This window comes from Anopheles coluzzii, chromosome 3 (assembly GCF_943734685.1).
Source record: "Anopheles coluzzii chromosome 3, AcolN3, whole genome shotgun sequence".
Lineage (NCBI taxonomy): Eukaryota > Metazoa > Arthropoda > Insecta > Diptera > Culicidae > Anopheles > Anopheles coluzzii.
This window is the reverse complement of record NC_064671.1, coordinates 25,703,242-25,728,726: the sequence shown is the minus strand read 5'-3', so window position 1 is coordinate 25,728,726 and position 25,485 is coordinate 25,703,242. Positions and strand designations below refer to the sequence as shown.

The 25,485-nt window shown below is 45.4% G+C and overlaps 1 protein-coding gene across 1 annotated transcript in view; it reads left to right on the top strand.

The window, feature by feature from the left end:
* LOC120956662 (protein O-mannosyl-transferase TMTC2) overlaps positions 1–25,485 on the top strand; it is a 162,083-nt gene that overhangs the window by 91,328 nt on the left and 45,270 nt on the right. The window contains exon 6 of the mRNA XM_040378329.2: positions 25,320–25,434. Coding sequence (XP_040234263.2) covers positions 25,320–25,434 — 115 coding nt within the window. The remainder of the gene's footprint in view (positions 1–25,319; positions 25,435–25,485) is intronic.

Sequence of the window (25,485 nt, the reverse complement as noted above, 5' to 3'; positions counted from 1 at the left end):
GGCGTCAATATGCTGGTCCACCCAATGAGTTCGGTTCGTGCCAGTGCCTAGCCGGTGTGCAGATCTCGCTCTCGAGTACAATCCCTCCCACAGCCCCCTCCCCAAAAACCCTCCCATTGAAGATTACTTCGGCCGTTACTTTTGAAGCGCCGGCTGATGGACTTTCTGACGTCCTTTCTGACACGCTCCCCATGATTGGATGAGTTTCATGTCGTTAGCTACGGGTTAGCTTCACTGCGGTATGAGACAATCCGTCCCAACTTTCACAAACACACACACACACACACACACAACCATATGCTTGAAAACCACTCAAACCAATCCAGCAGCTGAAGCAACAGACGGAACCTTTCCATGCCCATGCCTGCGGGAGAGAGAAAATCAATTAACAGCAAGGGCGCAAATGCACCCCACCTCGGGTGGATCCGTCACCCGCGTCACCCAAAAACCATGTGACATTCCTGGTTCACGGGCACATCCAATCGGCGTCCCGTCGATTCGTCGGTCCGCGCCCGACAAGCCGGGTCACGACCGTCAACATCGTCATCGTTGTCAACGGTGTCCGGGGGAGTGAGTGTGTGTGTGATTTCTACGCACACAGGGCAGGCAACAAAAAAGGGTACTGCTAGCCCTGGCAGAAAATGCAATGTCCTAAGGCTCTGCGCAGCGCCAGCAACGTCATGGTTGGTTTGGTGGCGTTTGGAACACGCACACAGGCACAGAATACTAGCTCGAGCCGAGCTGATGTATTTGACAGTTTATGTCTTCGTCAGCAGGCGCCTGTCAGATAGCCCGACAGGGATGGTGTACGCCATCTGCCCGGGCTATGGCCACCGTCACCGAGGGTGACGGTTAATGATGGCGCATACGAGCAATGGGAAGATCCCTCCGGTTGAAGGGCTTACTGGGGCTCAAATTTATGACTACAGATTGATATGGTGGCACGGTGACGGTGTGCAGATGAAAAATTCCTCGCAGTCGAGCAAGGCAAAAACAAATACGCATATGTCTGAGACTAACTCCATACTCATAACTCACGATCGACTTATAAAATACAATTTAAAGAGAGCAAATTCTTTAAAACCCGGATATATCTTCATCATTCTGCTGGCACTGACGTACAACAAGCCACGATTACCTTAATCCTTTAGGTAAGAATCGCTCTTCCAGGGGAAGAGCTTCACCTAATATCAACCAATCTTTATCCCGAGAGCACTACTTGGTGACGCATCACTTTCCATACTTCACCGGAGCAGCTCTATGGAGCCACTCGACTCGGCAGTGAATTTGAATTTTTTTTATCAATTTCACTCGCTCACACACACTATATCACTGTGGATATAAATATGGATATAAAGTGGATATAAAGATATAAATAAGCTATATCTTTTACTAGATTTTATTTCCCAACTTCTAGTTTGGAGCTACGCTGCTCACCTATATACTGGAATGTTCCCAGCCCTCATGCACGCTCGTGTTGAATAAAGTCACTGAAGTGTATTTTTGTAGGTAAAATGGAAGCAGGAAGAAAAAAGAAAAAAAAACACGCTTCACTACCGAGAACTCTGAGGTGTCACTTTGCTGCCATTTGGTTTCTCACGGCACTTGTTGCCCTGCGACCTCGACAGCAAGCAGAGTGTATGTGTGTGTGTGTCTGTGTGTGTCTTCGTACCGAGTTTGCAATCATATTTTTCCAGTCAATGTACTTTCAATATTATAATCCACTCGAAGCTCGAAAATGTGATGATGCTACAACGACCGGGGGTTGAAATTCAATTCGATGTCACAGAGTGCGAGAGCGTGTGCAATGTCTCAAGTGCCCGTTGTGGGTTCGTAATGCTTTTCGGAATTTTCCCTGCCAGCGGGAAGCAATAAGCAACGGCAGGGCGTGGAGTTGCCGGAGATAGAGAGAGAGTGTGCGGTAGGATTAAATCCTACGAGCGAATCATTCGACGCTTGCCTTCGTTTGTGGTCCTGGGTGTTGGTGCTTGCAAGCGAGAAATCTTGCTGGATGCATCTTCAATGGGGATAGAAAATATTGCATTTCCTACAATTCCCACGCGGCTTCAGGTCTTCTGCCGGAGGTCCTGATCCATTGCTGGTCTCGGTGACATGTAACTTCCGTGTCAAGCACCTGTCAAGTGAATGTGCATAGTGATTGCTCGATGGAATAGCTTTTTTTATTGATGGAATAGTGATATGGAGGGGTAGTGCTAAAGCTTACTTCTGTGGAATGAAGCTAGAAAGCACCGTTGTGTATATAAGAATTAAAGTCTCAAGATTGAAAAAAAACCTTCAAAGGGTGCGGGAGAAGTATTTATAAATCAGAAAAGAGGTAGAAACACAGCAGGAAATAAGCTCCTTTCCTCAAGCCAACTTAAAGCACGTGTTTTCGACAAACTCCGATCAATGACCTACCTCTAGCCGATTCCGATTTCACCCGGAACACCGGACAAACTAAACGAAAAACTGCGGGTACAACACACTCCCCAGAGGGCCCGTTTGGTCTTGACTTTCTTGCCGCCTTCCTCCCATTTGTGCAATCGATTCTGCCTCCTTTCGAATCCTCCAGTTGCGTCACGTCCTCACCGGGCAGAGTAATTTCCCATTAAAGCACCAACAAAATAAAACGAAAACAGAGCGACTCTGCTTCCTGCACCATCCACTGTTACCGCCTCCCAGGCAGTGGGAAGAGAGAAAAAAACCCGACCATGTGTAACTAACAGCGAACTGCCGCAGTGCCGTCGCATAGCCCCAATGGTTCTATGGCTCCGAGGCACCACCCAGCCAGAACCCATCGATGCGACAACGATCGAACGGTCGTACCCAGCCACCTTCCATGCCGAAGGGCTGAACTTTTGCGCTGAGTTGCACTTTGGCCCGGCAAAAAGGGACGGATGATGGCGGGTTTTTTTCCGGTGTGTGTGTGTGTGTGTGTGGATCGTTTCCTTCTAACCGGCACCTCAAACCGCCCGGATGTCGTCCCGGTGAAGGTTGTGTGCGGTAGTTTCCATGGTTTTGTTCGTGGTAGAACCACACTTGGACACAAACACGCACACACACATGGTACACTCTTTACGTAATTGTGGTTTTGGCACGGCCTTGGTCAGACGCCTTTTTATTAGTTTATCGATGGTGCGATGAGCTCATTTGAATTTTATCGAAATCGTTTTGGCTGGTTGTGGTTATTATGGGATGTGAGTTTGTATGTGTTTGTATGTATGTTTTATCTTTATCTTTTTTAGCCCAGAACGCAATCAAAACGCAACACCATACCACACGTGTGTAGTTGTGCTGAGAAATATCAGAAATTCAGGGAATTATGCTTAGCGTACTGGAGCGTACCGGGAAATTGAAATAGCACTCAAATGCGGGAGGTATGGAAACCTCAAATTTCCCCCCTCCGGCAAGGTATGAATTGGCGTGGAAAACAAGTTGCAGAGGGAAAGTTTTGGCCCGTACGATTAGTGGCGGAAGAATCGCGCCGGAACTGGGTTCGTTTACGGGAACTAGAATCGGTTGAAGTTAGTTTTCGTGAGGGATTATCAGTGTAAGTGGACAGATTATCATTCTATTAGTGGCGTTAGCTGCTAGTATCTGAGACAGTGGTGCTTATTATGATAAAAGTGTTGGAGTGTAGTTTGTACGGGTGTTGTCAACCTGTACCTCTTACCTGTAGGACACCAAAGACATGGATGAGCGAAGGGAAATCTTCCTCAGTAGTTACCATTGTGGTTTTTAAGGCTCTGAGGGGGCAATAAAAGGATATACCAATGTTTGACTGTGTACTTTGAACGCATTTGAATGTTTTACTATTACAATATTTTGAGCACAATATCAATTTGAAAGGCAACTCAAAGTATAACAACGAATTATCTCTTTTCAGTGAAAAATCAACCGACACAAGGATTAGTGCAACTCTTGCCAAATCCTGCGAGCCATTATCAAAATCCGCTAGATTACAGCAGAATTCAATTAAGCATCATAAATTCGCAACGATTACACTGCAGGTTGATTTCCGTGCACCAAACGCTTGCCCTCTAATCGAGCTGCAAACAAGCTTACACTGTCGAGCGGGACCAACCGGCCATTGGGGAAGGGCGTGAAAAATACATATGTTATCCCGTCTCGTGGACTTCATAATCTCACAATAATGATCCTAATCCGTAAAGGCACTGGCAGCAGCAGGAATTCTGGTGAAACCGCACCGAGGCGCGCCGAACCGTTCTCGCGGGCGTATATCATGTAACCTATTAACCAGGCCCGTGCGATAGTAATAGACACCATCACAAAGACTGTGGTAATGGCAGCTCAGGCTAGATAGACCATACCAGACACATGCTCACACGTACATCCTACCTCCCCTGCCGTAGCGTTTCCACGCCATTAGAACGTAATCACCTACTTTTCTCCAGCATAATCCTTCGCACATTCTGTGTACGTGCACGGCATCAATGTGCGATCGATTATTAATATACACAGATTCAACCCTGACCGTTGAATGTGTTCGATCGATCCCGACCCCTGCTGTTAGCTGGGGTTATTGGAAACGAGCCCAAACCACTCATTAGTGGCTGGGAGAGCAAATTGATTAAAGGTACAAATTATCTAAATCAAAACCATTTACCACGTGCTCGCGCAGGGCCGGTGCAATGGATACGGTGTGAAGTGGAGCCGTTTCGATCCGGGAACATAATCTAGTCAGAAACGTGTCTCAATATGCTTTTTTCGGTTTGTAGAGTTGAATTGGAAAGAGCAAAAAAAAAACATAAAAACAACTCGATCTTTGCTGCTCGAAAAGCACACCAGCGTAATCGACTCGTTTATTAGCTCTGTAACGGTGCGCTTTCCACAAAGCTGGCCGGACTCTCCGATTCGGCAAACGAACTCGCTTGCTCATAAAAAATGGGCAGAAATCACATCTTTCCTTTCCTTCGGTGCCTCAGTATCTACCAATTTGTGCCCAGGATGATAGGAAGAAAGTTCATCCTCACACACTCGCACATATAAAACGGCTAAACCCTTTTGAAGGTAGTGCCAGGATTTAGTACCGTAGGTCTCATCTCCGTAGCATATAAGCACGCATTCATGCTACTATCTATCTACACTCTCCTCCCTGGTGAAACGAGGACACGAGGATCTAGCTTTATATATTTTTTGCTCCCTCAACCTGGACGGAAATTGTGAAGTCGCTTTACCAAACCAAAATCCTTCCGGTGCAGCTACTGGTCTCTGCAGCCACCACTACTAGCTACTACTAACTTCTGCTGCTTGATATTGCATGGAAAAAAGCATCATCATAACGGTTGGCTGTGCCGTTTTTTTCCCGTCTGTGTGTGTGTGCGTCGTGCACCAAAACTGAAACCGAACCGGTACCGACCTGCGACACGCGGCACTCCGGAAATGAAGATATTTATCCATCCCGTCTGCCAGAATTGCTTTTTTTTTGCTGAGGTGGGGAGGGTTTTGGGTAGGATGTATCCGTTTTTTTTCTGTGGTGGTATTTTTTATTAACTTCTCCTTCCTATCCTGTGTATTATTGGGTTTGGTTGGGTGCATTCGTGTGTATGTGTTTGCTGGGTTTGAAGAGGATGTAGCATTTAGGCACCTTATGGTGCCTGAGAACTCCAAAAGCGATAGTGAATATGTGTTTTTGTCATCTTATTTTTCATTGTTTGTTGTATAAAAGTGAAAATTTTCAACTAAAATACTAAAATACTGAAACAAGTTGGCAAAAAACCGTACTGTATTGAAAAATAGCAAAACAAAGCAGCAAACCTTTAATCCGTTTTACCCTGCAATAAGCGAATAATACCATTACCTCATCAAATATCGTGCGCAACACCGGGAAACCGATTTCCCAAATTGTACCACGAAGGCAAACGTAGTACACTCGTATAACAACAGTGCTCAGCACGCCAGCACAGACACACAAACCTTTATTACGGCCGGTATAGGAAACTAGGGGCGGAAAACATTTTCGCTCCAATTTTCGACTGTTCCAATTGCCCACAAATTTGACCATCCCTCCTTTACCCTTTATTCCCTTTAACTCTTTCTTCCGCGTTTGTAACACAGGTGTAACAGTATGAGAATGTACCCTCCTCCCCCCTCCCCCCTTCCCTGCTCCAACCAGGTTACGTTAGTTAGTGGGATAACGGAGCTCGGTTCGCATGCAGCCGGCGGTTTCATTCAGTTGAACGTTTCCGTTCTACTTGCGCTCCTGCTCGCTGTTCCCGCCGACATAAGCGTGGTTCACCTTGGGAACGAGGCGAGGTGTGAAAATAATGTCTGATCAAAGTTGGTTTCATTTCCCCCCTGGGGGCAGGTGCGGAAGCGTATAAAGGTTTCCCCGATTAAGCCGTGCCGTGGAAAGAAACGGATCCTGTCGTGCGGGCAAGAGAGAATGGGAGGCAATGTGAAGGTAATCAGAAAACGGAAAATCTCTTTCCATCGCTTTTTTTTTGTGTGTGTGCTCCACCCCGTAATGGTACTGACCGCATCCAACCACTTTTGCTCGATTAGGCCCAAGGCAAAGAGAGAGAGAGAGAGAGAGAGAGAGAGAGAGAGAGAGAGAGAGAGAGAACGAAAAGGAAAGAGTTTGCAGGTTTTTCGTTCGGGCCGTACTTGGAAGGTTATATTCTACCTCGAGCGATGGCAAAAGTTGTTCCATCGGCCTTATTCGACCATCGACACTGGTTCGGGCCCTGGTAAACATATCACAGAATTTATATCGTTTTTTTCCGCCTTTTCTCCCTGCTACTACTCCTCTTGCTCGGGTTAGTTGGCTGTGGTGTATTTGAGTGTAATTTTTCATCGATGTGGTTTGCGCCTCAATTCTCCGGATGCGCCTCGATATCTCTCTCTGCCTCGGTTGACCGTTCACTTTTGAGGTTGGGTAAAAAAACTGGGGCAGACATAGAATCGGGTGTGAAACCCCAGCATCATTGACATTCTCGGAAGGATGGTACGGTTATGAGTAATAGCGTTTGGTTGTGTGTCGTCTTGTTTGATGTGTCACTTTTGAAGCAAAAACGTGCATCAAAATTGTGAAGAGTTCCAAGTAGGTATCGTTTTGAGGTATTAATATGATGAACAAGGCAAACTGGGTTAACATTTAATTTTTGATAAAAACGAACATACCTTGGAGTTTGTACTGGTCATGATGATTTTTACGTTCTATATCTTCCACACAAGAACGAGTTGCTACATTCATATCTGGTTTGCAAAAAACACCTTCCTTTTCCTAACCAACATCTAAAAGCTCATATGATACAGGTCTTTCAATGGATCCTGCGGTCGAGAATGCTACTCCAATACCATTCGCTACATCACACCCTACTTCACACACCTTCCACCAGTTACAGTTTCGTAGAATTCATACACTCTTTTTTGTGTGAGAAAATAGTTATTTCATCACTTTATAGGGACGATGTTTCCCCTTTTTTTCTCTTCGTCATTGGGGAAACTTCCATTCTCACACTCGCCGGTATTCTGTGTCATCGCAGCTAGATGGGCAAACTTTTCCCTCACTGTCCATTCCCGGGGCGCTCAATGTCCCGCTTTTGTCGATGCCGTGACCAACGCTCTTTAAAAACTCTTCCAAAATTCTAGTTTCACTATCACGGGGACGAGCCAGCGTGTGGGGGGAGTGGTGGATTTTATCTCATTCGCTTTGGGGTAGAAAAACGCTTCATTTTTCCCACCGTATCCCCTTTTTCTGTATGGCATTTTGTTTCGATGTTCGGGGGAAGGGTTATAAGCGAACCACTCGGAAACGTTGGTTAGCTGTCAATGAGGTTGTTCGGACAACGAGCGTAAAAAGAGATCGGGGGGGGGGGGGGGAACACTCAATAGGCAAAAAGTTAGGAAAGATGAAAATCGACTCTCAGGCCCGGATCGGTGTGTATTATCAATGATGTAGTGAGTTTTTCCACCGAAACTGGCTATAAAAACCACTGACCCGTTTGGTTCAGGCTCTCCCTTGTTCCCCCCGGATACCCCTACAAAAGCAACTTTCTACCGAAAGGATTCCATCGGTGTGCAGTTGGAAAACAAGAGCAATACACCGGAATAGACAAAGAAAGATGAAATGGAAAGCGAAAACCGGTGGAAACAAAACAGAGCGAGAGAGAGAGAAAGTTGAAAAAGAACCGCAGTCGAAAAAAATACAACCTCTTGATCACACCGACGACACGGTAAAAGCCGAGACGAGCAATTTCTAGCCCCGTACTGCCGGTAGAAGGTAGTTAATAATTTATGGTTATAAACTTGTCGGAATTATTATGAGCGAATGTCGTGGAATGATTTATGAGGGTAGTTATCGGGGAAGCCGTGTTTTCGTACTTCGTCTTTTCCGGTTCATTCCTGCTTTTTTCCTGTTTTCTTCTTCCCACTACTACTGTTTGGTGGTGTCTGTGTCCATTCGTGTACGTTTCGAATGCCCAACCCCGTTTGCCAGGGTGGTCTGTTTTTCCAGCTACTGTGTGTGGGAAGGTGAGAGATTGAGTTTGGCTTCACCTATTGAAGGGAAGACTTTGGAGCAGCAAGGGGGAGAAAGCGATTTGCTATCTTCTCCTATTGGTAAGCTTTTTGATAATTTCCTACGTTTCTTTTAAAAGGAAAATAGCGCTGGCCTGAGCGTGTGAGACGATAGTGGTTAAACTTTTATGGAGCTAATTTGAGGGCTATATTCGTTTTTTTTTCTTTGCTCCCCAGCTTTCTATGCTCTAACCTTTTCAATCGATGTTGAGTTTGGAGATTTCCTGGAAGGAAGAGAACATTGCAATGGAGTAAACTTTTCTCGTTTCCGACATTCTAATGGGAAAGATTAAGCTCTGATGGAAGGGGAATAATTGAAGCTTAAGGGAGCATTATGCAGCTCATAAGAAGGTGATGATGATCGTACTAACACACTCTTCAACATATTCAGACATCCAAAATTTTAAAACATAAAGTTAAGGTACTTCAAGTCCTTTTCAGATGGTTTGAAAATAGATTTGAAATGTTTTCGATTAATCATGAAACACCAGTTTGAATGGCAATACTTGAACCTTTTCACATTATTTATCAAATTGTAATATTATTTCTAGAAATCAATGTTTGGTGTAAGACTATACTTGAATTTTGAGATCCAAAGTTGTCCTGTATTCAACTACCCAATAAAAATACACGAATTTAATCACATGAACTTAATTTTCAACGCAAACTCGCGTTCACCACTTGCTGCAAACGTCGGCTGTAAAATTTACTTACGAAATTATTCAATTTCTTCGATACAAATCTTCGACGACAGCAGCTGCACTGACAATCGGCTACCGTCAGCTAAACCGCTCGGCCGGTACCGGTGCGCTACCAACAACAACGAGCCTCATTAGCATTGATAAAATTTCCCAAACCCGTCAGCTTGGTGAATGTCTACCACTACCAACCTCCGCTCCGAAGCCCCTTCCCAGCGTCAAACTCCTTCGGGAACGAAATCATCGTTAAATTGAGCGAAAATTCGTCCCCAAATGCTGGAAGGCAGGCTGGAGCGCTGGATGGGAGGAAGAAATCAAAATTCCGCACCGGGTAATGCTTCTTTACCCCACCATTGAACCATCATTTTACTTCGGTAAATATTGGGGCGATAGAAAAGAGGCCACAGCCCTGTGGGACAACAAGTCGTTCCGTTCCCACGGCTCCACCCGGAGGCTGGGAGCAGAAATTGAATCATCGGGAAATGCTAAATCGCAAAATTTTACGCCCGCTTCAGCTGCAAATTTCCGCCGAAAATGTCACCGAAGAAGCTTCGTGACGGTAAGCGGTACACTTTTATCGAAATTCCTACCGCGCGCGTGGAGGACTTTCCCGGGAGTCGACCAATTAGAGTCGATAAATTTTGATTAAAGTCAATTTCACCAATAATGGTACCTTCGGATGGAACCGCTGTTGGGCGATGTCGGATCGGTGCCGCGGAAAATGCCGATCATCAGCAAGTCTAATGAAGTTGCTTTGAGAGTTTTCAATCAAGCAATCAGCGGGATCGAACCGACTGAAACTGGTAGGACAAGGCGCTAGTCACCCTGACGTCCAACAGATGGGGTCGAAGCTTCCAGCTCTAAGGGACGCGCAATGGTGACAGAGAGAGAGAGAGAGAGAGAGAGAGAGAGAGAGAGAGAGAGGAAAAAAATTGATTCGATATTAAAAATAATGTACATACAAGATTATCTGATCCACGAATTCTTGGACATGGACTGACTCGGCGCACGGAGTAACCAGTGGTGACGGTTTCTTGTTAGTGTCAAAAATGTTTTCTTACAGCAGCTGCTCGGATGTGAACGGAATTCGTAATGATTGGACAAATTTCACATTCATTTTGAAATAAAAAGAAACGTCTAAGAAACGACCGCACAATCTTCTGCGACTTGTTGGAGCTTTTCACATTGCTAGGAAATTGCATGCTTCACATTCAGTCTGTGACAGCAGTGAAAGGAAAACATATTGATGGATTCCGTGTCGGAAAACGCTTCGTGTAGCTTCCCTGCGTGGGTGAGAAGAGCACAAAAAATGCTCCAAATTCTACACTCGCCGTGAAGGGGAAATGGAAATGGACGATCCTGCCCATCTTCCCAAGGAAAGATCGTGCACTCGAACGTAACGCTTCCCATGTTTGTGCTTGGGTTCAGTTGATGTTGTTGTTTTCTCTGCATAATAAGCTGGAATTTGTAACGCAAAAGAGAAGGTTCGGTCAAAAAGCAATAGAAAAATGGTAGCCGCTGTTGCTGCTTGGCACGCATTTCATGTACCCATGATGGACGTGCTTGTGGCGCCCTCTGGACGAAGAAATTCCCGATATCCCAAAATGCAATTCCCCCATCCGTCCGCTCAAAGTATGGTTTTGTTTGCTAAGATTTCTCGGCTTTCACTCTCTAGAGCGGGGTGCATAAATTTACGCAACCTCACACCTACGACTAGCAATCACCCTCGCCTTCCCCCGTGCAGTTCATAAATAAACCGCTCTCCCAATGACTGACCACGCATACATAACCGCGCCCGTCGATGGGTCGTCGAAGGACGCACCGCAAACATATTTTGCACCAAACGGAAGCTCGAAACTTCCCTTGAAGCGTGATGGAAAAAAGTGGGAAGCACTTTTCATTTTTCGCAGCACCAAAATTCGTGATTCGCATAAAATTTACTGTCGACAAGTTTTTGCCACGCCGGCGAAACTCTGCGAACTTGCCTAGGCTTCGGCGTTTTTTTCCTATCACGCAGAGGGCGCTCCAGTTTTTTGGAGGGTGTCCCATCAACGAAGACGAAGTGCTTGCGAAATAATGTGCGCTGACCTATTTACGGACAATTAAGAATCAATTTGCGACGGAAATTACTGCCGTAGAGAGAAGGAGAGAAAGAGAGATGGTGGGAGCTATCGGGAAGGATGGTGCGCTTTGCCCAAGACAAATGGAAATAAATTATACTTCCGATGCCGTCAAACGAATACTAAACCACCAGGGTGAGGTTGTTGGTACGTGCACGAATTTCGATACGTTTTTGGAATGAGCAAGGAATTCTGCCGAATTCTGTTGTGGAATATGAATTGTGGTGGCGTGATTGAAGACAATTTTCCCTGCCTCGACTCATTGGTTTGCTGAAAAAACATAAAAACAAATCTTCCTTTTAAGTATTTGAAAATTTACCGAAAAAACACAGTCGAAGCGTTTCAACCCGTCAGTATTCGTTCCCAACTCCCCGACGTGTCACTATCGACATCGGCGTAATAAACTGTTACACCATTCGCTGTATTCAAATTAGCTTGAAGCTGTCATTTTCCATCGCAAACGTCATGTTTCTTGCGACACGATGGAGCGTTCGGGCAGTTCAGAACTTTCCGATCCGATCCTTCCATCATTTCTTTTCGATAGCGTACACCCGTTCCTTGCAATGTTCCTTTCGTACCCTTTCGTCTGCGAGGCATACCTCAACCATCTTGTTTGAAAGACTTGCTAGTGGCAGTTGGATAACATCTACCACCCGATGTTCAAGAGGGTGACATGCCCCAACAAACAATGGAGCAAACGGTGGCAAAAAGCATAAGGGCCGATGCTTCTGATGGCAGAGCAGCAGGATAGCAAGGTAGCAACCACAACCATCTCTAGCACTAGCGCTCCGGTTCGATCGGTCGTCATTCGTTATCGTTATGCGCAATAGTGCCTTCTCCCGCCAGTCGCAGGTTAATATAAATTTAATTCAATTCCCCCGTAAACGTCATTATAGATTCAATTTCAAGCTTCAGCATGATGATAGTTTGCCGATGATAGGCGTTATAACCGTGGTGGAAGCGATAGTGTGTGTGTGTGTGTAAGAGAGAGAGTAAAGGGGTAATGGAAAGCAATATCAAGATATCGATAGGCATTTAGATACATACTTTACGTTGCTCTCGCTTTGCCCTTTGCGGACGAGAGCGAGCAGCAGGTAATTTCCTTCTGTTGTTTTTACTGTCGAGTTTTTCAACCCCGTTTCAAAGTAAACCAAGTCTTGCGTTGCATTTCAAAGCGAATTTTCGTCATGCGTATTATGTTGTGTTATTCATCCTACCCTCGGGTATTCCTCGATTCGAGCTTGTTTTCTTTGTAAACCACTCGAGCAGCACCAGAAAACGATACGGTAGTGCTAGAGCAGCGGGTAGAACCTGAAACATCTACGATTCAATTTTATACGTTCAAACACACGACAAGCACCTTGAGAAAACTTGAAACCAACTGGCAGGTTTCCCTCAGCCGGGCAGGCGAAGCCTACGGGGCCTGGTCAATATTTATTTTCCAACGCATTCGGGAAAAACTGGCCAAGTTTGCGTTAGGGGTTTTTTTTTCTTCTATCCATTGCTTCCGGCACACCACGGGCAGCGCTTCTAGATTGCCGAAAGTGAGGTTTTGATAAACTTTTCGCAAGATTCTGCTTCCATCTCTGCCCAATGAGGGTTCACTGGACTGGAAAAAGAGACACAATGCCGCAGTCGCTTTCGAACTGGGAGGGACAAAATGTGAGCCCAACCCTCGCAATGCTGTCACTTCAAGGTGCGGAGGGAAGCAAAGGTCCACTTTTTCGGTTTGGTTATGCTTGCCGGCAGTGTGCAGTGAGTGCGCGCCACCAACAATAGAAGCTTTTATTTTTACAGCATTGTTGATTTTTTGTTTTCCGCCCCAAATTGTTCGCTCTCAAACTGAAGAAATTAATTTCCAAGGCTCGGGTGCACATCTTGGCCGAGTATTTTGATATTTATTTTTGTCTCCTGCTCCTTCTGGTGCGCTAGCTCACATCGTAACCGTAGTGGACCTTTTCCCATTCCAACGCTTCGAGCTTCGTGGGGCGGTTTGCTGTCGAGGTTTGCCGTTTTTCCGCATCGATGGCAATGTTGGGGTTTTTGTTTTCGCTCGGTTGTGCAAAACATCTCTGCTGCAGCTTGAAAGAAGCGACCTTTCCCTCGCAACTCAGCTACCTTCTCGTTGCACATCGTCCACTTACTTCCACCAAATTAATGATCTGGTCCGGTAATGCGGTGAAAACTGTGTGCCCCAGGCAAACTGAAGCTTCTGCTGCTGCTGGGCTGGCTGTAAGAAAGTTGGCAAGGTCAGTCCGTTTGCCAGTTCCAAGAGCGACAGAAAAGAAACCACAGAAAGAAATTAAAACTCTCTCGAAAAGCCATTAGCAAACACTGGCACAACTTGCCGATAGGCGGGCCCATCTCGACCACCAAACTTTCCACTTGCCAATGCCACTTTAATATGCGCACGCTTGTTGCGAAAGATGAAGTCAAGCGTTAGTGAACTTTTTGGGGAACATGTTTTCGTCTTTTGCGACTGTTAAAATGTGGGTGCAAAAATCGCGAACGATGTCAAACCATCAAATGTTCTTGATTTAAGGTGTGCAAAATAGCTTTCCAGCGCTCTGGGATTAATGGAAGATTGCAACAAGCTGTTGTTACGATAGCAATGCAACATTAAAATGAGAAAGTATCGTCTTATTTATTAAGGTTAAATGATTAGAAGATTTAATAAAAAGTATTTTAAACATCAGAGCCACTTTAACTTATTTTAAGGCCCCACGTTAACAGTTTATTTTTTTATTTTCACCATATGTCGTACTGAAATCGTCTAGTTTATGCTCTCAACTCGGAAAGACTAAATAATTAATAACTTATTATACACCGGGTTTTCCCAAGCGACAAACACTCGCAAACAAACCAGAACAAACAAGCGGACCATTAATGGGGTTTAATTAACTTTCAAACGATTTCCACCCCTCAGTGCCGATCGAAAGAAAAGGCAATGGTAAAAATCACACTCTCAAGCACTCCTCAGGTTAGAAAGCTCGATGAAGTCGTAGTAAATTTGTTGATTTAATGAAGTGCGCGATGCTGCCACCGGGCACAAAAGCAAACGATATCCCGGCCACAGTTCCCCACAGCACTACTCTGCCCGAAGCGTACATTACCGGGACAAAAAGGTTTACCTTTTTCCATTTTCCTTTTTCCGCGAGAATGCCCCGACAACGAGCGACAGAGTGCAGAGTGGGAGAGTGAGTTTGCTTTCGGATTTTCCGATGGGAAAAAGGGTTTTTAGTGAAAGTAAAGTTTTCCACATTATCAAATGCGAACTGGGTTGTTTGAATGTGTGTATGTGTGTGTGTGAGTTTGTCTTGAAAAATCAGCAAAAAAGAGCACCTACATTTTCGCTCACTCCCAGCGGAAGGTGTACCGCTGGAACAAATTTCACCCCTTACCCATTCACCCAAAGCAAGGTACCACGGGACAGAAAAGGGGTTTGTGCGAAAAAGGCTCGATTAATATTTCAACATTTGTTTCGTACGTTTTAATTGATTTTGATCGTATCGCACGATCGGGAGCCGCTGCCACTCGACGAAGGGTGGTGCTACCAACAACGAACCCTTATCAAAATCCAACTGCCTTCGGATTTTGGGCAAGGTGTGGTAAGCCTTATTTATGGACCGCTCAAACGAGACAAAACCCACCCCAACCCAGCACACGAGTGAAACAGCCCCCGGGAGAAGTTCATCTCTTTTCAATCAGCATAAATTTTCGCGCCAATCTTGCCCCTTTCCCGCAGCACTGGAACCTTATGCAGAGGGGACCGATGTCCCTCACCGAGATCAAGCAATCTTTAAACGAATCGTGGTGAAACGGGACCAAAAAACTCCAAATCGAGGCTACAAAACGCCAAAGCTATGTAGGTACGCGATGTGTTTTCTTCGTGAGGAAGCAATTCCTTTCCATCACACGTTGAATTCTGATGACAGGTGCAGGTTGTGGGTGCCTCTTTTTTTTGTTTCACTTCGATGGTTCTGTTTTAACAGCGGCAGAGCAAAAGAAATTGCTTGTTTTGGTGCTTTCGTTTTTGCTGTATTTCGTGTGTGGGCACAGGGCAAAATTGCTCTCCGTCACTTTTCACCATTTCTTTCGTTAAATCCGTACCCTCATCGCAACACACGCCACGGGGGCGTAGGATGGGCGTTTTGCTTACAGGACGCGATTTTTCTTCATCGCGTGTATCCGCAATGGTGAGCGTTTTTTTTGAAAAATCGCATCACAAGACAAGGCAAGGTGGACGAGATAAAAAAGGGTGTGCGGATACGAGTCAACCAAATCACCATGTGTGTGTGTGCGCGTTTATTTACTGTGCAGCAGTAGCAGCAGCACCAGCAAGCTAGGAGGTAATTTATGGCGTCGGTCGTGCTTCCTCACACGGTGTGCTGTTACACCACGGTGCGATGACGGCCTTATCCTGAATTTTGCTGACTCTAAAAATACCTACCCAACCGATCGAGCTTAACAGCTGGATGGGGCTGTAGCGAGGGAAAACAAGCAAAGGAAAAGGTTAATGCTAAATTCAACAGTACCTTGAACGCAGCTTCACCTTTCTGTGTCAAAGCGCTGCAAAAGTGGAGTTTCCTTTCAGACAAGGCAGAGGCAAAAAATGTACTTTAGTTCGCCGGTTCTGTGTGTACTTTCTTGTGTGATTTTTTGTTTTATTCACACAGATTCTTACACATATGCACATCTAACCATTCCTCCGAAAGAGTAGAGCTGCACGGTGCGTGAATTAATTAAACCTTGCCCTTCTGTGCCTTCAGCTCTTTGTGCTAACTTGTTTTGGTAATTTGGGTGTAGTGCTAACTTTTCTTCAACCAATATTTACCCGTCGAGCTGTGTCGAGTTCAAGCTTTTATATGAGTAGCTTGGGCGCTATACGAAAGGTGTGAATAGACGCTCACTGCAGCACCTAAAGCTGAAACAAACGATCACACCCTTTTTCATGCTAAACATGCTAAATCTTTACATCGTTCAAAGCAATATCAGTGGCAATGTATGACCTTTTGTCGGAGTCGTAAAATTCTACAATAAGCTTAAGCTGTGCGTTCTTCATCGCAAATATTTAGTTGGCATGGTGAAAAAAAGCATTCATGCTAAACATTAAGATAAATTACTTGCAGAGAATGCACAGAAATAAATCCCTACTGCAAAATGCGTTCTAGGTGTACTGGTGGAACGTGTCCCATTCTCAGCTTTCACAGCAGAATCTGATTACACACACCCCGGAGAAGCTGATGAAAAATTGCATTACAGAAATGTGGATATTAGGTGCTTAATTCCATCCTTACATCGTTACCCCACCCACCCACAGAAGGATGTGCTCCCGTTTGCATCCTCGGCAGACCATGCGCTAGAGGAATGTCTAATGGAACTAATTACTTGCTCATTCCGAAACGTTTCCCATTCCCTAAGATGGTGGTGAATACGGTGAAGCTAATGATGGGTGCAAGATAAAGACAAGAGGAGGAGCACAGTTGAGAGATGGGTAAAGGAATGCATATTTTATGCAAGCTTTGGAGCTTTCTTCCACGCCATGTTGCGGTGGTTAAGCTGTGAATAGAACTGTTGAATCTGTGTCAAAAGGATTGGAATTTCCTTTTACAATTAGCTGATAAATCTGACTGATTTTTTGTGCGCGGAACATGCAAAATGTGCTGCATGTTTTGTGTAGGTTCAATGAAAGAATATTTTTTCAATTTATTAACGTAAATCGTAACTCCAATCTCCAAGCAAGAAAAGATTTTAGTAAAATATTTGGTTCGTTAATTGTATTATTATATTATAATTAGAACATAAGATGAAATGCAAACAGTTAATTTTTGGAGTTATTTTTCTTCCTGCACACATTTCGTTTTGCTCAGCAATTGTCTTTCAAGGAAAAGATCCCACTTTCCAGACGCTACATTACGCATAGATGGATATGAAAACACTTCAACCCTCATCACTGACTGACATGTTGTTAACCTTTACCCAATTTTTATTTCTGTCCGAAAAGTACAATACAAAGCAGGTTGTACCGTTTTCTTACGAAATCTTGTTCAGACCTTAAAAAGTCCTTGAACCGGTTGGGGCTAGACGCAGCAAATGGGATTGCGAGACAGCGCCGACAGCACACTGCCAATGGCATTAAGTGTACCGAAGGCCAAGGTTGCTCCACCGTTTAGAAGTTTGACAGACAGCCCAGTCGGACGGGAACTTCGTTTCGCTTGATGAGGTGGAAAATTCAATTTTCACAACAAATAATAACCTTCTCTTTGCGGTAAACCCCCTGCTTGTGGGCACATTGGTGATTTATCCGAAAACGAAGACACGAGTGTCTGTGTCAACATTTGCGAAACGAGTTGTCGCAATATGGAACCGCTTTTGAAAACAGAGTGATATGACTGATGGAACTGGCTTTATGTTCTTAGAAATGATTTTCCGTCTTCGCTTAATGTCTCAAAATTACGAAGAAAAGATCGTAAAAGAGTTTTCTAACCTAACAAAATATTGACCTTTTTTGCTACCTAAACGAAATTTAAAAAAGGTTTTCTGGGTTGATAAGCAAAAAAAGCACACACCAGACCGCACCAGGTGATGGACAAAATGGGACAAAAAAGTAATTTTCCACCATCGCCATTACCTGAACGCTGGAAGTAATGGTAATTTCTGTTAATGTCGCCGCCGAAACGGGCATCCCTGGGTGGGTGTTCCATTTTTTTTTGAGTGATAATTTCCCTAATTGCATTGTTATCAACACCATTCCCGGTACCTTCGTTATGCTGCACTTGCTTGCGCGTCCTTCGAGGCAGTAGAAGCGCGAGCAAATCACCATTCTAAAAAGTCCACCACGTAAATGGGTTTAAATTTTCGGCTCCTTTTGTGCAATGACCTTTTTTGTGTGTATAACGTTTGAAAATGTAGTAATTCTGCCCCTTCTTTATACGACTGTTGACATAAACACCACGAGGCCATAACTGACAGTCGGTATGTTGTGATATGCCGAGTGACGTTTAGAGACCAGGACAAGATCGAGCGCACTCACTCTGCTACCAAACAACAGATGGCGCTATCTAAGCAGGAGAAAGGGATAACTGACGAAAACGGCAGAGGAGTACAACTAGATATTCCCGAAAAGGGACAAATCAGAGATCGGTCAAAGAAAGGGTCGACTGAGGTCAAAGACATAAGAAGCGCGCTTGAACGAAATCAAGGGCGGTAGCAAAGGAGAAACGGTGCAAAAGAAACGTTTTTAAAGTGAAGAAAAATAAAAGCAATTCTCGCTCTTAAAAGTTCTACTCGCGCCTTTTCTTTCAAAATATCTTTGCTAAGCGATCGTCGCAACAATCTTTAAAAACTTTTCGTTAAAAGTTTCGTGTTACCAAAATGCCCGCGAATAAGTGCGAGTGTATAATGTGCGATTCGCCAAACGATATCGATGACATGGTGCAGTGTCAAGAGTGTAAAAAGTGGTGCCACTTTAGTTGCGCCGGAGTTGCTGAAAGTGTGGCAGAAGAATACTGGGTGTGTGAAAAGTGCGTAGGAAAAGGGCCAGGACCGTCGAAGAAGACGAGGCGCCCGAAGAGCGAGAAAGCGATGGCGGTTGCAGCAGGACCAAGCCAGCAGCCCGATCCTCTTAAAAGTGCAGAGAGATCGGAGTCGATGCCTGGTACTAGCGAGGAACCATCAGCTAAGCCTCTAAAAGTCCCTACCATTGCCAAAAGCCACTCGAGAAAATCTGCCTCCAGCTCCTCACGTATATCGGCACAAGTGGCACTCCAACGTTTGGAGAAGGAGCAAGAGTTGCAGAAACAAAAACTGCTGGCGGAGAAGCAGAAAATGGAAGCCGAGATTACGGCAAAAATGGCTGAAATGCAACTGCAACATCAAACGCTACAAAATGCCTTGGAAGATGAGCTGGAAAATCTCTCAGTTTATTCCTCCATCGCCAAAACTGATAGAACAGCTGAATGGGTGAAGCGTCAGGAACAGAAACAGCGAGAAACAACGGCCAACCCAACAGTTCGAAATGAAGCTGAACCCTCCTCGCAGCAGAAGCTGCAGGCAAGTTCGTCAACCCCGCTGGAGATGCCTGCACGAACGACGGCGCATAACATTGCACAACCCAGAGAACTCCCAACGCAATACAGGCAATTGGTAAGCTCGTCAATCCCGCTCGAAACACCCGTGCGGACAGCAGCGCAGAGCATCGCGCGAGATATGTTTCCGAAAAAGCTACCAATATTCTCCGGATGCTCAAAGGAATGGGCAGTGTTTCTCAACTGTTACGAGGAGACGACAAAAGCTTGTGGCTACACGGACGGTGAAAATACCATCAGGTTGGTAGAATGTTTAAGAGGCCCCGCTCGAGACGCCGTCCAGTCAAAGCTGAGGTTACCCAATGCCGCGCCTCTCATCATCAAGCGACTAGAAAAGCTTTTTGGAAAACCGGCCCAGCTCATTAGGCTGCTCACGGATAACGCGCGAAAACTCGATCCACCGAAACCCGAACAACTGAACAGCCTGATCACGTTCGGCCTAGAAGTGATAAACCTGTGTGACCACCTAACGCTTAGCAACATGCAAAGCCATTTCAACAACCCCGAGCTATTGGCGGATCTGGTGGAAAAACTACCGGCTACAAGAAGGCTAGAATGGTCTCGGTATAAAAACCAATTTGCCGAACCAACATTGAAGCATTTCGGAGATTTTATGGAGGCTTTGGTAGATGACGCATGCGACGTTACCGCTTATGTTCCCCCCCGAACAGATAACTCAAGGAGCTCTAGAAGTTTCCATTCACACGTCCACGCACGACCTGCTGAAACGGAACCGACTACGAGTGTTCCGAATGCTCCTCTACCCAGCCACGTCAAGTGTCTATTTTGCGCCATACGTGGACACGTTGTCAAACACTGCGAGGTGTTTAAACGGTTGAACGTGGACGAGCGATGCGAAAACGTGGCGAAACTTCAACTCTGCTCGACCTGCCTCAATAAACACGGGTCCAAACCGTGCCGATCGCTATTCCTGTGTCGTGTCCCAGGATGCAGCGAACGACATCATACCTTGCTGCACCGTGGCCAGAACACATATCGAGAGGTGCACTACCAAGCGCATCACCTCTCGAAACAATCGGCAATCTTTCGCATCGTTCCCGTGACTGTCTACAATAATGGAAGAGCCGTAGATGCAGTAGCCTTCCTGGACGAGGGATCATCTGTTACCCTTGTGGAAGCGGACCTGGCTCTACAATTGGGGCTCAACGGAGAGGCAGATCCATTGGAGCTTTGTTGGACGTCTGACGTATCCCGGAAAGAAGAAGCGTCTCGCCGCGTGAGCTTCGAGATATCAGCGAAGGGGGGAGGGCGGCGCTACAAAATAGCGGCCGCCCACACCATAAACAAGCTAAGTCTCCCGTCTAATAACTTTAATTACGACACACTGATAAGTACTTTTACTCATCTACAGCACCTTCCGACAACATCGCTGGAGACGGCAAGACCCACCCTGCTAATCGGACTCAGCGATGTGAACCTGATACGGCCACTGGAGACACGGTTCGGACAGCCCGACGAGCCCATCGCTGTGAAAAGCGTCCTAGGCTGGGCCATCTACGGCCCAAACAACGAGAGTGCTACAAAGATGATGCTGGGAATCCATCAAATCCAGCGTCAACTGGAGGAATGTTCCTGCGTCGACTCCCGCGAAGGGGGAACAACAAGCGGTCCTTTCCCTGAGGCCCCACACGAAAACTCCCGCGGAACCCATCGCGAAGAGGGAGTGAATGAAGCTACTCAGGAAGGTCACACATCTGCACAACAATCGGTGAGCGAACCTCTTTGCCAATTTTCATCACCAGGCAATGTTGCAGTACAAAATAGTTCCCGCGGTGAGCTACGCGATGAAGGAACAGGTAGCGTGGTCGACGTGCATGTAGACGTGGATCGCGAACTCAACGAGTTACTGCGACAACAATTTACGCTAGAAGATTTCGGAACGTATGCAGGCCCAATCCCGGAGCCCAACGACGTAGTGAGAGCGAAATCGATTTTGCATAATTCGTCCATAAAGATTGACGGCAGGTTTACAACCGGTCTTCTTTGGAAAAGCGACGACATTCGTTTTCCCAACAGCAAACCAATGGCGATGAAAAGAATGTTTGCTCTTGAAAAGAAATTAGATAAAGACCCAGAGTTGAAAAAAGAAGTATACCAACAAATTGAAGACTATGTGAAGAAAGGCTACGCACACATAGCTTCAAGAGAAGAACTCGAAAATGCTAACTCTGACAAAGTTTGGTACCTTCCGCTGAATGTCGTATCTCACCCTAAAAAACCCTCGAAAAAGCGACTAGTTTGGGATGCTGCAGCAAAGGTTGATGGAGTGTCTCTAAACACTCAACTTCTTAAAGGGCCCGATCTATTAACAATGTTGCCAGAAGTATTGTGTGTGTTTAGGCAAAGGCGAATAGCCTTCGGTGGAGACATAGAGAAGATGTTCCACCAGATTCGAATTAGAAACGAAGACACCCACAGCCAACGTTTCTTGTTTCGATTCGACAAGAACAAAGAACCGGACGTATACCTAATGGACGTCGCAACCTTTGGTGCCACTTGCTCTCCCTGTTCGGCTCAGTATATTATGCACCGCAACGCTGACGAACACTCAATTGAATTCCCTATCGCAGCAGCCGCTATAAAACGTTCCACCTACATGGACGATTATTTCGATAGTTGTGACACAACAGCAGAGGCGATAGAAAGGGTGAAACAAGTGAAACACATTCACTCTCAGGCAAAATTTAATATGCGTAACTGGGTAAGCAACGATCCAGCAATATTAGAATGCATGGAAAAATCCGAAGCCAATCAAAACCCAATTACCTTTAAGTCAACTGAAAGTATTGAAACAAGAGTACTTGGGATCATATGGGACCCAATCACAGACACTCTTCAATTTGCTTCCTCGTGGCACAAAGATTTGACACCCTACGTGCTTGAAGGGAAACGACCATCAAAGCGAATGGCTCTAAGAGTAATCATGAGCATCTTCGACCCGTTGGGTTTTGTAGCTCCCGCATTGATCCACGGACGTTTATTAATGCAGGATCTCTGGCGAGCGCGTATAGACTGGGACGAATTAATGGGAGATGAGGAGCTAGTAAAATGGAAAAAATGGATAACCATACTACCCAACATTTTCAAACTAAAACTTCCAAGATGGTACTTCCATGAAACTCACTTCAACACCTCACAAGCAGTACAGTTGCACGTATTTACGGACGCAAGTGAACAGGCCTACGGTTGCGTTGCGTACCTTCGATTGGTGGAAGGAGTCAATGTTCGCTGTGCACTTGTGATGTCGAGAAGTAAAGTGGCACCACTTACACACCTATCCGTGCCAAGGCTTGAACTACAAGCAGCCCTGCTTGGAGCAAGAATGATGAAGACCGTTTGCGAGAATCACGACCTCAATATTACAGAAAGATATATCCATACAGATTCAAAAGTCGTGCTCTCTTGGATTCGTTCACCTCCACGAGAGTTTAAACAATATGTCGCATATCGGGTCGGAGAGATCCGTACGCTGACAGACCTTAAGGAGTGGAGGTATATACCCTCCAAAGAAAATCCAGCCGACAGCCTAACCAAATGGAATAGAGACACCGAAATACATGCACAAGGGAGGTGGATAAATGGTCCGGCATTCCTTTATCTCCCAAAGGAATGTTGGCCGGAACAAAATATAATAGCCCACACAAGTGAAGAAAGACGGGTACCACTACTTGCTCACTCAACAGCGACCATAGAAAGTCCCTTGATAGACGCGTCTCGATTTTCTAAATGGAAAGTGTTGGTCAGAACAGTAGCCACAATTCGTCGATTCATTACTAATTGCCGACTCAAACAAATAGGCAAAGCAATAAAAACCTTAGAAGCTACTAAAAAACAATCTCACCTTATCAAAACGAATGAAAAGGCCAAAATCGTTCCTTTCGAATCCGAGGAACTACACTTCGCTGAGATCACTTTGTTTAAAATAGCTCAAAGAGACCACTACGCAAAAGAGCTTGCTATACTATCGAAAAACGACGGCAATGAGATAAACTCCACTATCGAGCGTGCAAGTCCATTATATAACGTTGACCCGTTTACCGATGAGCATGGAATTATACGATTCAATGGAAGAACTGCTAACGCGTCTCAAATCCCATATGATGCAAAATTTCCGGTGATTTTACCTTCACAACATACCATAACGTCGTTACTCCTAGGACACTACCATGAGCGGCACGCACACGCCAATAGAGAGACAGTAGTTAACGAAATCCGGCAGCGGTTCTACATTCCGTTTTTGAGAGCAGCCGTGGATAGGGCTATGAAATCCTGTAGACACTGCAAGGTAAAGAAGTGTAAGGCACAGAACCCTCGAATGGCACAACTACCGGAACAAAGACTCACCCCATTCCTGCGTCCGTTCACAAATGTAGGAGTCGACTATTTGGGCCCAATCGATGTGACTAATGCCCGACGTAATGAGAAGAGGTACGTGGCCGTCTTCACATGCTTAACAACGAGGGCGGTTCATCTTGAAGTCGCTCACAGCCTTTCAACAGAATCATGCATAATGGCCATCAGGAGATTCGTTAGCAGAAGAGGTCCTCCGACAGAAATCTTCTCAGATAATGGGACTAACTTCCAAGGCGCCAGTAATGAACTAAAAAAGCAGATGATGAATGTGAACCTTACCTGCGCAACCACCTTTACGGACGCCCATACTAAATGGAACTTCAATCCTCCCTCCGCGCCGCATATGGGGGGAGTTTGGGAACGACTGGTCAGAAGCGTGAAAGAAGGGTTGAACGCGTTGGATGATGGGAGACGGTTGAATGATGAACTTTTGCTAACCGTTTTGACAGACGTAGAACATTTAATCAACTCCCGCCCACTAACATATATGCCTCAAGAGTCAGCAGATAGGGAAGCGCTAACCCCCAATCATTTCATTTTAGGTAGCTCGGCTGGAACAAAAGAAAAACTGCGTACAATACCCGATCTAGCAAGTGCCTTACGAAGTAGCTACCAGCGAATGATAATCCTCTCCGAGGCTATGTGGGATCGTTGGTTGAAAGAATACATACCAACACTGAACCGTCGAACCAAATGGCTAAAACCCTGTAAGCAGCTTCAAATAGGGGATCTATGTTTCATAACTGAAGGTCCGAGGAAGGAATGGTTACGAGCGATAGTGGAAGAAACGTTCCCAGGGAAAGATGGTATCGTTCGACAAGCTTTAGTCCGCACTGCCACAGGTAAAATGCTAAAGCGTCCCACAGTTAAGCTAGCAGTAATAGATGTTGAAGTAGATCAGGAGCAACACCACCAAAAAGCTCAGCAGGGATAATACCGGAAACAGAAGTAGTGAACGGCAAACTCGTGCAAGCAGATGCGTTCACGGGGTAGAGAATGTTGACATAAACACCACGCGGCCATAACTGACAGTCGGTATGTTGTGATATGCCGAGTGACGTTTAGAGACCAGGACAAGATCGAGCGCACTCACTCTGCTACCAAACAACAGATGGCGCTATCTAAGCAGGAGAAAGGGATAACTGACGAAAACGGCAGAGGAGTACAACTAGATATTCCCGAAAAGGGACAAATCAGAGATCGGTCAAAGAAAGGGTCGACTGAGGTCAAAGACATAAGAAGCGCGCTTGAACGAAATCAAGGGCGGTAGCAAAGGAGAAACGGTGCAAAAGAAACGTTTTTAAAGTGAAGAAAAATAAAAGCAATTCTCGCTCTTAAAAGTTCTACTCGCGCCTTTTCTTTCAAAATATCTTTGCTAAACGATCGTCGCAACAACGACCTTCTGCGTCATCGTTAATGAGTGAAGTTAGTTTTTGTTCTCGCACGGTGTACGGTATACTAATTCCGCTTTCCTTCTCTCTTTCTATCCGCTTTTACAGCTCTCGGAAATTTAGGAAGTGTCCTTAGTGCGCAGGGCCGCTATCAGGAAGCCAAGGAGGCCCTGAAAGCAGCACTCAACCATCGCCCCAACATGGCGGATGTACATTATAATCTGTAAGTATGCAACCGAAACCGATCAAAACCTATTTAAGTAAAAAAATAGAA